Below are 12,015 nucleotides of genomic sequence, written 5' to 3'. Positions count from 1 at the left end.
GGACAGCTCTTTCTGATTTGGCAGCTCCCGGGCACAGAGGGTGGAGGGCATGCAGTTCGTCCCAAGAGGTAGCCTGCCTTCGCTGGAGCCAGGTGGGCCGAGGGGAGTGTGGGCAAGGTTCTGGAAACCCTCTCCCACCCCATCCCGGGACAGGCTGGAAGCAGGGCCTGCCTTGGCTCAGAGCTGGGGCGTCCTGGGGAAGTGGGGCTGCTGTAGGGGAGGTTGTCGCTGTGGGATGGGGGAGTCTCTAAGATCTGGCCCACGCCCCTGGCTCTCCAACTGACAGGCCAGGTGGTCCCAGGAGCCCACTGCACCATCAGGGTGTGAGTTCCCATCCCCGGAAGGCTGCTGCCCTGGAAGAGGACGGAGGGAGAACCGGGCGGGAAGCAGCAGACTCCAAGGGCAGGAAGCCTTGAGCGAGGGGTTGGGCCGGGGCCAGACTCCCACACGGAGCCCCCAACACGTCTCACCAAGACTCGAGTTCATTTTTCACGATGCCGGGTAATTTATTTCAGAGCAATTACACCCACCAGAGGGACACAAGCTTAAAGGCCGACATTAATTTTCCTGCATACGAGCCTTGCCTGTCGGTGGGACTGGCGACCGCGCTCCTGGGGCACGGGCTGTGTGCTGCTGTCGCGCCATGCTCTGCTAAACCCCCTTATTTCTAATTGCCTGCTCACCAGACTGTGAGAAAATAATTGCCACTATAAATTTTCCCTCTTCTGCATAAAATATTCGGGGGAACCAGCATTTTTTTGTAAGGGCTTCATGAAAAGGGCAGCAGACGTGAATGGCTGTGCTGCCCACTTCTGGGCGCCCTGCCCATTCTCCCACCCCCCCGCCGCCAGCTCCCACCTCTTGGGGAGAAAGGCGCACCCCGGTTCCCCCTGGTTCAAAACGAGAGAGGCTCAAAGCGCTCAGGGAATTGTCAAAACAGAGAAAAGTGGGGCGAGCATTTCCCGTGGCAGCAGCTCCTGCGGGAGGGAGACCTGTTTCGGAGCCGGGCGGCAGAGGCCTCGTCTGGCCTGCAGGAGCCATCTATCCCCGTCCTGGGACCCACGCGTGTGGGACATAAAAAGTACATTGTTCCCAATGAGGAAAGACATGGAACCTGAGTTCCTGTGTCGTGCTGTGAAAGGAAGGTGGGTACCTGGGATAGCAGGGAAAGTGGAGATGGAGGCAAGTGGCCCCCTGGAAGACCTGCTGTCCCACAGGCTGATTTTCCCTGGCCCGCCCCACCCCTCCCAAAGCCGAGAAGCGGTGTGGCTGCATCGCCGCCTGGTGGTCTCTCCCTTGCTCCAGCTGGCCCGGAGCTGGGACATGAGGCAGCTTGCTGGGAGGTCACGTGACCCCAGTGTCCTAGCCCTTGGCACCATCCACATCTCAGCACAGAGGACAGGGGGATGGGAAAAGAGGCCTGGGGTGAAACCTGGGCCTTGGACCCCGTCAAAGGGTCACAACAGACCCCTCTCGGCACTGGAGAGAAGCTGGATTACCCAAGGTGGAGACCTCACCCCAGGGAACCACCTCGGTGGCCCAGCTGTGTGGCTGCAGACGTCACATCCGGCTCACTTAGCCCTCTCCTCCCTGGGCATTGCCTCTGGCTGGCCTCAGCACACACAGTGGGGAGAGGAAGGTGCCAGGAGAGAAGGAAGCGACAGAGGGAGATGACGGCAGTGGAGAGGGCTGTCCCTTGGAATACCTACTCACGGTGCCTGGCCCTGGGAAAGGCTGAGCGGGGCGGCGGGAAGGAACAGTGGGCCCAGAGCTCCCACACGAAGGCCGTGGGCTGGGCTGGGCCCTGCTGGGCCTCCTGCAGCCCAAGCCGGGACGCTCGCTCCCCGAGCAAAGGCGGAGCCAAGGCACCCAGGCTGCTCCGTGCAAGCTTCGCCCCGTAACTACGACCCTGGAGAGAAGTAGCAGGACACGGTGGGAATGTTCCAGAAATGTTCCGGCTCGGGACAGTAAATTGGGAAAGCCACAGCACAAGGTGGTCTGGACAGCAGTGACCCACCCTCCAGGTGGAGATGCAGCCTGTGCCGGCCTGGCCCTGGGTTCCCACTCCCAAGGGGACACAGACTAGTCCCCAGGCACCATCGCCAGGGACCCTGCAGGCGCCCACCGTTCCGCGCCCACCCACCCCCACTGCACCCCCCCACTCCCCATTGCAGCCTCTGCTAGCGCAGTCTGCACCCTCAAAACATCGTTAGCGCCTGCTCCGAGCCTCCGTGCCACAGTGTAAGCTCGTTTCTAATTGTGCCATCTGCAGGGGTAAAAAAAGGTCACCATTCTCAGCATAAGCGTTTCTCAGCCTATTAGGAAATACCCTTCATGGACTTTTCTGGACTATCCCAAATCCTTTCCTGGTCCCCTGGGAAGTGTGTACTATAGAGGGATTAGGCAAAAACGGGGTCCATGCACCTCAGGGGTCAGCCCCGCACACTGCTTTCTCGGCTTTCCTGTCACGAATGCCCCCCACGAAAGCCACAGCACACAGCCTTCTGGGGACCTGGGGTCTCCCGCCGCTGCCCCCACACTTCCTGTGCCCATTGCGGAAGAAGCCGTAGCCGTGAGGCGGGAGACTGCTTTAATGTTCGCTCAGGTGCTGGGCAGGGAGTACTGCACAGCCGCCCTGCCCCACTCGGCCTGCGGCACCAGGAACCCCTCCCTGGGGACAGGCTCCACCAGGAACTCCACACGGCCACCCTGGCCAGGCCCAGGGGCGGCCACTGCCAGGTCCACGATCCTGTACTGGTTGACAAAAGCCAAGCCCAGGAGCTTGGGCTTCTCTGGCCCTAGTGGCCCCCTGCCGAGAGGACCACCTCCAGTCCCTGGGCAGCAGTGGAGCCGGAAGCATCGGACGTGGGACAGAGGGAAGGACCAGTGCAGAGTACAGCTGAGCCGGAGCCCAGCAGGGGGCCCGTCCCCGGAAGAGGCCGAAGAGGCGGCTGGCCGCCACCGGACATGTGACAGAGAGATGGCCTGCACCTGGGGCAGAGGGGCCAGCAAGCTCTTAGCATCCACCACCTGGAAGGAGAGAGAAGGCATGCAGCTGAGAAGCCCACGGGGGGCAGCTTTGTGGGCCGCCCCTGCACGTCCCCCGCCCGGGTCCCTCCACCCCAACCCCCCTGAGCCAGAGGAGACAGGAGGGGGGCGCTCAGCTGAGCCCGCCTCACCTGGATCTCTCCAAGGCGACAGACGAAGTTCTCCTCCTCCTGGCTGCCTGGAGGCCGTGAGAAGCTAACTAGCAGGTCCCCCAGGAGGCAGCCGCGCAGGTTCACTTCATAGCAGCTGACAGAGGCAAACAGAGGCTGGTCACAAGGAAGCTGCCTCAGCTCAGCGCCCTCCAGGCTGGCTGTGCAGAGGCCCCGCCACGGCGGGAAGGGAGACCCAGCCCAAAGTGGACCCTGTGGTCAGTGGGGAACCCCAGAGCTATGGCGTGACCAGACCACTCCCTGTGAGTGTCCTGGGCTTGTTGGGGGGCTGCCTGAAATGCAGGTGGTCACTCCAGGGCCCCTCCATCCCTCCAGTTCTGGGGCTTCTCCACACACGACCCCTCACTCCTCAAGTCCCCACCGTGTGGTCATGCCCTGCGGGGGACTTAACAGGAAGGAGAGGGACTTACCGCTGGACCCAGCCCCCACTGAGCTGCTGGCCACAGCGGCCCACCCATCTGGCCAGCTTGGTGGGGGGCACCCGGAGGGGTCGGGGGCTGTGCCTGGAGCTTGTTTCTGCTGGGGGAGGAGACACGGAACTTGAGAGAGAACCCACAGGAAATGGCACCGGAAGGTGTCAGAGCAGGGGCGCCCCAGGCACGTGTGGCCCCGGGACAGGCTGAGGCCTCGGAAAGGAGAACAGGGTGGAGAGCAGACAGGTATGCGGATAGATGCTCGGGACTGGCCGTGGCCTCACTGTCCTGGCTTCTCCCCAGCCCCTGCCATGTCCTTCCTCTGTGTCACAGCTGGCAGGAGGCCGCTCCCCAAGTCCCTGCAGCACACGTCCAGCCCCACACAGCAGGCCGTGCTGCCCGACCGGGGCCGTGGGCCAGAGGGCTCGGCTGAGGGGTGAAGCTCCCTGCCCACAGCTGGACCATAGTGGCACCGTCACAGCAGGCAGGATGGCCTGACACTGCTGACGCCAACTTCCCGCACACCCCATGCACCTTCTGAGCCCCTCTTCCCCGAGCTGTCCTGAGAAGGGGGAGAGACCTGCAAAGAGAGGCAGGAGCCAACCCCATCCCCTCACCATTCAACGGCCAGATGCCACCGATGTGACAGCTGCCCGCATCCCCTGTGGTGAGCTCCAAAGCCACCCTGACATTCGAAGGCCCTTCGAGCTTATACACCATGGACAGGAAGACTTTGGGTGGCACTGGGACCTGCAGGGAGAATAACCTGGAGGAGGAAGGGCCTGTGATGAGTGGCCTGAGCTGGTTCCAGCACGCCACCAACCTCTCCCTCCGGGGAGCTCGGGGGCCAGAGTCCCCCCCTGGGGATGCCCTTCCCCCAAAACCAGGTCCTCTGTGGCTGACACGTCCCGGTTCTGCAATCCTACAGACAAGAGGCATCTGAAGCAGTCAAAGTCTCAGGAACAGAAAGTGGAGTGTGGGGGGGCCAGGGCTGGGGGAGGGGTAGGAACCGTGCAGTGTGGACAGTTCCAGTTTTGCAAGACGACAGTTCCGGAGATTGGGTCCCCACCAGTGTGCGTACAGTTCACACTACCGCACTGTACACTGAAAACTGCTTAAGGTGGTAAACTGTGTGCTGTGTTTTCGCCACAGTGGGACACACCTCGGTTCTGGCCTCTGGCCTCATTTACGCCATCCACACGGATAACGGGAGAAGCTGGTGACCCCCACATCTCCCCCCACTCACTCACCTACCTCACAGCCACCTCTCTGACCTCAGGCGGAATCACCCCCCGGATGAGCAGGGAGCTGCCCCCATTCCAGGCGTCTGCCAGGCAGCTGAGCGTCTTCACCCAGCCCCCTCCGTCCCCTTCCAGTCTGTGCTCGCCAAACAGGGGCTGGATTTCCTGGGCACTCGGGTGGTACCAGGGCCCCACCGCCTCCTCCTAGAGGAAAACGCAGCACTGGAGGGACGGCCGGGCGGGCAGCGCAGTGTGTGCACAGATGTGGCCGAAAGAACAGAGCGGCCTTCATCCCCTTCACAAGCGCCAAGGCCCCTCCCGCCCCTCCCAGGAGGCGCCCCAAGACACGGCGGAAAGGCTGCCCCTTTGTCACGGGAAGGAACCCCACTGCCCGCGGTCACCCAGCGCGGTGGCCCACACACCTGGCCGTAGCAGACTCTTCGAGCCCCCATGCCCATGCAGAAAGAAGTGACAAAGGGCAAGGCGCAGATGCTGTGGGTGGGCAGGTGGCGCGCCAGCAGACTCCAGAACCTGCGCAGAAAGCGGCAGTTCAAGTCTAGAGAAAAGGGGCGCCCTGTGACTCGGGCTGGCCCGCATCCCCCAACACGGCCACGTGGGAGGCGCACATCTGCCGGAAGTGGTCCCTCCGAGACCCCGCCCCCGGAAGTAGCCTGGGCGGCGGGCCCGTCCTGCCTGGACCAGCCCCGAGAGCCAGGCCTGAGCTGCCTCGAGAAGTCCCCGGAGACCGCTCGCTGCCATCAGCCCCCGCTAAGCCTTGGGTCGGGCAGGACTCACTTGTCCTGGTTCTGGAAGAAATCCGTCTTCTCCAAACACTCATACACCCAGCCTGGCGCAAACAGGGCCGCCGAGAACCCGTGCTTTCGGATCAGCTCCAGAGACTAGAGACACAGCAGCGGGGACATGCTGGGCGCGTCAGGACGCAACCAGGGTCCAGACAGGTGGGCTCTCCCGGGGGCGGCCTGGAAAGGCGGGGGCCGCCCACTCTCCCTCCCAGCTCCACGCAAGGCTTTCCCTGTAGGCCCACAGACGACCGGACGTGGGTGCTGCTGCGGGCAGGGGTCTGCGGGTGGGGCGCTCCCAGCGACGCCCCCTCACTGTAGTTGCTCCTTCTCGCTACACCCCTCCCTGGTCTGTTACCAGACAGACTCACAGGGCTGGAGAGAATCTTCAGCTATTGGATTAATTTAATCACTTAAGCTTAATTAATGAGCCCGGCCCTGTGGCGCCTGGCAGGGGTCGGGGGCAGGCCTGACAGCCCACGACACCAGCTGACTCCCTCCTTATCCCACAGCAGGTACATTAGCCCCGTGGCCCCTCTTCTCGTTCCTCACAGCCGACACGACTTGCCTTGCCAGAAAACCTCACTAGTGAGTAAACCAGCAGCTCCCAAACCGTGGGTTTGTCACCTGGGTCCTTCGCCCAGAGCTGCCTGTGAAAGGAAGCCCTGCTGTATGACTCCAGCATCCCCAAGTCCACCGAGGTTTCAGACGCTAGCTTAGCGTCCTTCAAAGTATGTCGTCCGAAAGGACGCAGAAGCTAGCTACAGGTGAGACCACAGTGGGCACAGGTGCCTTTGTCCATTAACACCTGTATGGAAAGCACCGTCTGACCGTAGAAATGGGTGGAAGTTAGGATTTTAGGGCACAGCTTGGCCTTAGGGCAGGTCACTGAAGTTTCTGGGTGCCTCAGTTTCCCCACTCTAGGAAAATAAGCTGCTGCCCCTCTTTCCCTCAAAGTGAGATGGGAATGAAAGGTCCACAAGAAATCTAAGCCCCACGGAAGGCACGCAGGCCACTGTCCCCACCCCTGGCCTCCAGTGCCACCACCCACCTTATTGGTTTCAAATCGGCCCCCGACAACGTTTCCCCGGGCAAACACGTCCACTCCCACGTAGACATCGGCCTGGCGCTCCCCGGCCTGGCCCTGCATTCGCTCCAGATGCGCCTCCTGCCAGTTATAGTTGGTGAAGAACCCGTCACAGGAATCAAAGAAGACCCTGCAAGACGGCAAAGGCCGGGGTGAAGGACCAGGGAGCTTGTCCTGCGGTCTCAGTATTCTTCCCCTGCCAGCACCCGCGTCCACGCACGACCCAGACTGGGGGCTGCCTCCTTGACCCAGAGCAGAGTCTCCCAAAGAACAGGGGCCGAGCCCACAAACGTGGCCTGCAGCCCCCGGCAGAGCACCAGGCAGCCAGGCGCTAATTCTGCCTGTTGAGCACCAGGTTACGAGGTGCCGCTGCCTCTCCCTCTTTACCCAAGGCAGTCATTTGTGCAATGCAGCCCGCCAGGAGAGACACAGAGCTCCCACATCTGCCCTGAGGGCCAGGGCCTCCATCCTGCAGGCTCACCTATTGTGTTCGTTTAGCTCATTCTGCCATTTGAGCTGCCCACTGCTCACCACGCTGTCGTACCAGAGCACCAAGCCCCCAGGGACCTGCTGATGCAGCTGAGTGGTCAGGTACCGGAGGAAGTGGGGCATGTTCCCCACTGCGGCCAGCTGGGGAGAGGGACGAAGACAAGACCCAGTGAGGCCCAGAAATGTCTGTCCTGAGACATGCCTGGCGCAGGACAGACAGGACACAATCCCAGGAGCAGCCAGGTTCCCCAAAACCGCCACGGTCGCGAAAGCCAGTCAGCCCCACAGTCACCGAGGGGAGGGTCCAGCCAGATGTCCGACTTTCCTTCATCTGAAGCAGGAAGGACACGGACACAGCAGTCAGGAAAAGAGAAAACGCCATGAGAGGGGAGAGTCTCAGAAGGAAGGCGCACATGCAGCCCGAACCAAGCAGAGACAGAGGAGGGGGCGCGTGTCACCATGACGGCGCTGGAGCAGCCATGCTCAGCCGTGCAGGCCTCCCGGACACAGCGCTGGGGCAAGGCCCCGTGTCATCGCTGCCGAGTAACGGGGATCGGAGCTGCCTCACTGAAGGTGAGCAGGGGCTCCTGCCACCATCACGGGGCCGGCCTGGGAACGCGCCAAGGGGAGGCTGAGGACACGGTGAAGAGACAGCACGTGACAGCAGGGGCTGGGCTGGACCAGCGCCAAGAGAAGGGCCATGCTCACACTCAGAGAGTTCTCGATGTTGATCAGCCAGCCATCGAAACGGAAAAACTGGGCGATCAGGACCAGCTGGTCCGCCACTGCCCGGTACGAGCGCTCGTCCCCAGCCAGGAAGGCTTCGCACAGCTGCCCACCTTCTTGCCACTCGGTGATGAAAGTGCCTGCGGGTCAGGAGAGAAGCGGGTCAGGCGTGGGGACTGGTAGTTGCTGCACCAGCAGCCTCGTGTGGCCTAAATACCTGTTAGACACTCAAATTCTTGGCTGTGAGTCAGATGCCCTCGGGGTGGGGCCCAGCCGTGGGGGTTAAACAAGCCCACCAAGGATCCCCATGCAGGTGAACACTTGAGAAGTACTGCCGTACCCCGGGCTCAGCCACCTGTGGCTCAGCTGTCATAACAGCAACCCAGGGGCCTGCAAAGCTGAAGACACTGACTATCCTTTCCAGAATAAGTCAGCCGCCAGCTGTCCTAACCTATCAGGCAGCCCCCAGGCGAGGTGCTCTGCTCAATAGAAGCCCAGCCAAGCCCTGTCACCGCGGAGGAGTGTGGGCGAGTGGGAGTCCCGTCTTTGGCTCTTACCCAGCACACAGACCCCGTGCCTATGGGCAGCATTGGTCCAGCCCACCGGGGGGATGGTGACCGTGTGATGGCTGAAGTACACGAAGATGTCAATATACTGCCAGTGGTAGAAGGAGTAGGGGTTCTGCGCCGCTGAGCCCTGAATAAACCTGGGCAGAGAAACAGAACCAGTCAGGACCCAGGAAGCAGAATAAAGACACAGCGACGTCCAGGTGGAGAGAGGGCAAGCTCTGCAGAAGCCTGCCATGTACCAGGCACTGCACAGACACTGCGGCAAGGGGCAGGACTGTGCCACCGTCCTGAGGCCAAGACGGTTAGTCGTAAGGGAAACGCTGTCCGCAGGCCATGCCGGCATTTGCTCTCAGATCCGATAGACGGGGTGTTTTTAGCCTCGATGACCAAGGAACGGAAGGAAAGAGAAGCAGGAGGACTCATGCAAACGCTCCAACTCTGTTCAAAGGTAAGCAGTTCCTCCAGCAGTCTCCTTGCATGTAAGGCACCTGCATGTAAGATTTCGTCACCTGCCTGTCTGCACCTTGACGGCCAGCTCTGACTCAAGCCTTCCCATCAACCGTCATGTCCAAGATTGCTGTAAGGATGGTTAAGATCGGTGAGCTGATCCTGCAGTAACTCGGGGGTAAAAATGTCCCTTGCTGGGAACAGGAAAATGTCCCAGTAAAAATGTCCCTTGCTGGGAACAGAGGGGCATGTAGTAAGTACCTCGGAGCATTCGAGGCCAGAGGCAGCGGACCAGATGGAATCGGAGCTCAGCTGAGGAAGGTGAAGCCAAGAGATGGGGGAAGAGAGTGCCCTGCTGCTGTGCCCTCACCACCCGGCCAGACTCAGGCGCAGGCCGTGCTGGGACTCAGACGGTCTCCGAGCCGACACGCGTGGCTCCGCCTAGCCCAGCGCCTCTTCTTACCGGTGAACGCTGAGGGAGGCCTCATCTGCTCGCCCACCGTGGCACTCTAGGCTCACGCAGTTCTCCTGGCTCCCACGCCAGTGCTTTCCGCCACACGGCAGGCACCCTCCCTGCCCTCCAGCCCCTCCATCAAAGGAAAACAAGCAGAAAATAGAGGCCGGCAATGTCCTCACTTGTCATCCAGGTAGCCGCCCATCATGTCGTGACACAGCAAGGTCCGGGGCCTCCGGCTGCTCAGAGGGGGCTGCCGACCCTCGGGGGGCGCCAAGGCCACGTTAAAGCCGTCCTCCACGTCGGGTGTCCACGCCAAGAGTTCTTCCAGGGATGACAAGTAAAAGCTGATGGGGCTGGTGGTGTCCTTGTCATAGTATCTGACTGGCCAGAGGAGGGACACGGTGAGGAAGCAGTGGCAAGTATGGGGTTATTGGTGACGCTCTGACAATCACTGAGAGAGCACTTGAGCCGGGGAGTGGGCGGCCCCGCCCGGAAGCCCTCAGAGTGGATGTGGACGCGATGTCTAGCCCTCCTCGGACCTTCTTACCTGGCATTGGGTCCGGGGTGAAACTGACCACTTCACGAAAGACTGCTACTTCTTGCTCCTCTTCGATTCTAAGCAAAGAGGGAGTTTTAAATATTTTTTCTACATAAAAAAAAAAAAATCACTTAGAAGCAAATGGACCGGGCCCCATGTAGACATGTAGCGGGGGAGATTCTCTGGCTTCCATTTTTTAATGCAAACCCTGGACACGAGCGTCAAATTGAGTAGAGCAGCCTGTGTTAGCAGCAGGCTCAGCCGCGGCCTGGACAGACATGCAGCCACTACTGCTTGTTGTGGATGAGCCCCTCACCCTCTAAAACAGACACCCCAATATCACGCTGCAGAGACCAAAGCTATAGCTATCTCACAGGTTTTGCTATAGCCAAGGAACCAGGAAAACTGAGAAACTAGAAAGGTTAAGGGACTAAGAGAACAGTGCCCAAGCCTTCCCTACAGGCCACGTTTCCCTAAGTATGTTCTGCGGAATCCTAACTCCCCATGGGAGGACTGTTACGGGGTGTAATATAGGGTTGTCATGGAGGGTTGTTATGGAGAGAAGAACAGCTTTGGCACATTAAGCCGGAAAACCCTGGATGAATAAATTAAACAGCTTTCTTTTCAAAAATTATTATTTTTAGCGCGATGAGAGGATACTGCAGCTGCCATTGATTTATTGGCCATGGGCTTCAAAGTTGAAATTCTCTAAATCTACCAAAATTCGAGGCACTTCTTTGTAAACGGGGGTATCATCTGCCAACACCCCGCTTCCGTTTTCCATTTTTGTGGGTAAAGCTCCCTCTTTAGGATCTGCCATGCCTAAATACTGATCCAGGACCTTCAGAAGGGGGCTTACGGGGACCCCAAGAACTATAGGGGTGGTGGAAGGAATGAGACAGATTCAAGTGGAAAATGCCACCAAAATGCTCCTTTTCGAAGTTCCACTGCCCTCCTCTTCCCCACCAGCCCGCGACCATTAGCTTTCCACAGATGTCCAGTCTGAAACACCCGCCAAGTCTCTCTCCTTTGGGTTTAAAAACAAAGCTACAGATGCTGTTTCCAGAAGGCAGTCACATCTGTGCGCCTAACTTCCCCCCAGGCGAGCAAATGCCCCAACAAGGAAGAAGCAGGGGCCCAGAAGGGCATGGTCACCCTTTCATGCCTCTGTGCCTTTGTCAGTTCTGTTCCCTCACACTGAAAACCCTTCCCCCCATTCCCACCGGCTGAAACCCTCCTCCCTTCCTAAAGACCCGTTTCAAAGTCCCCACTCCAGCCACCACCACCATGCTGTCCAGCACGGACATCAATTATCCTAATTACACCAGCTGGCCTCCACTGATCAATCACAAATGCCAGGCTAGGGTCCTTTGGGTGACCCACGGCCAGGAGAGGTTGGCATTATCAACCCCCGGGGGAGGCAGGGCCTCCAGGCTTGCCCACCCGGCCTTCCGCACACCTCCTCCGCGCCCGCCGCTCCCGCTGCTCCTCTGGGATCGCGGGCGCCGGCAGCGGCAGCTCCTGCAGGAGCGCCGCCGGCTGGGTAGCGACTCCCGGCTCAGTGACTCCCGGCGCCTCCATGACACAGCCACGCCGGCCGCCACCCACCGCCCGCCGCCGCCAATCGCAGACCAGGGCCCGCCTCCGCTGCCGCCCGCCTGCCAATGGGGACTGCGCGGCACAGATGCCCGGGCCCGACTGGGTGCTGGCCACCTCCCGGCCGATGCTCTGAGCTGGTGTCCCCGCCGCCAGGACTTTGTAACCAGAGGGCGGGGCCAGGGTGAGGGGCGGGGCCGCGGAGAACGGCGGGGGCCTGGGCGGGGCCTGAGCCCAGGGTGCTCGCCGCCCCCTCCCCGGCGCGAGTTCTCGCGTCCACAGCAGCCGCCGTTTTCAGGGAAGTAATCTCGCAGGTCACAGAGGCAGTAAGCTGTAGAAGTGAGAGCTGAACTCAGTTCGTCCAACCCCTAGTTCACAGGTAATTTGCAGAAAATGGCGAAACCATAATTTTCATTTAGGTGTGAGCATGGACA

At 60.5% G+C, this 12,015-nt stretch overlaps 1 protein-coding gene across 2 annotated transcripts; it reads right to left on the bottom strand.

The window, feature by feature from the left end:
- Nucleotides 1–2,569: 2,569 nt before the first annotated feature.
- ENGASE (endo-beta-N-acetylglucosaminidase) lies at nucleotides 2,570–11,704 on the bottom strand. Of its 2 annotated transcripts, none has more exons than XM_033091080.1 (14): nucleotides 11,445–11,704; nucleotides 9,995–10,062; nucleotides 9,627–9,828; nucleotides 8,532–8,680; nucleotides 7,957–8,114; nucleotides 7,241–7,389; nucleotides 6,724–6,889; nucleotides 5,668–5,771; nucleotides 5,295–5,403; nucleotides 4,886–5,076; nucleotides 4,249–4,397; nucleotides 3,629–3,737; nucleotides 3,180–3,294; nucleotides 2,570–3,030 (listed from the first exon to the last, which is right to left on the bottom strand). In XM_033091080.1, exons 1-14 carry the CDS (start codon nucleotides 11,564–11,566, stop codon nucleotides 2,602–2,604), a joined length of 2,220 nt encoding a protein of 739 aa, XP_032946971.1. In that variant the 5' UTR covers nucleotides 11,567–11,704; the 3' UTR covers nucleotides 2,570–2,601. The 2 variants fall into 2 exon arrangements, with proteins under 2 accessions (XP_032946971.1, XP_032946972.1); XM_033091081.1 differs by having other exon boundaries at nucleotides 3,629–3,734.
- Nucleotides 11,705–12,015: the final 311 nt, after the last annotated feature.

Source organism: Rhinolophus ferrumequinum, chromosome 21, assembly GCF_004115265.2.
Source record: "Rhinolophus ferrumequinum isolate MPI-CBG mRhiFer1 chromosome 21, mRhiFer1_v1.p, whole genome shotgun sequence".
Taxonomy (NCBI): Eukaryota; Metazoa; Chordata; class Mammalia; order Chiroptera; family Rhinolophidae; genus Rhinolophus; species Rhinolophus ferrumequinum.
Note: the sequence above shows the minus strand (reverse complement) of the source record. Positions and strands in the feature narration are given on the sequence as shown.

Bases quoted from the DNA above. Each gene is read 5' to 3' on its own strand.
- ENGASE (XM_033091080.1), bottom strand. From the start codon at position 11,566: ATGGAGGCGCCGGGAGTCACTGAGCCGGGAGTCGCTACCCAGCCGGCG. The intron at 5,077-5,294 runs GTGTGTGGGCCA...GTTTTCCTCTAG, and splicing joins GAAGAGTCTGCTACGGCCAG to GAGGAGGCGGTGGGGCCCTG. The intron at 3,295-3,628 runs GTAAGTCCCTCT...TGCCTCTGTCAG, and splicing joins AGTGGGGGCTGGGTCCAGCG to CTGCTATGAAGTGAACCTGC.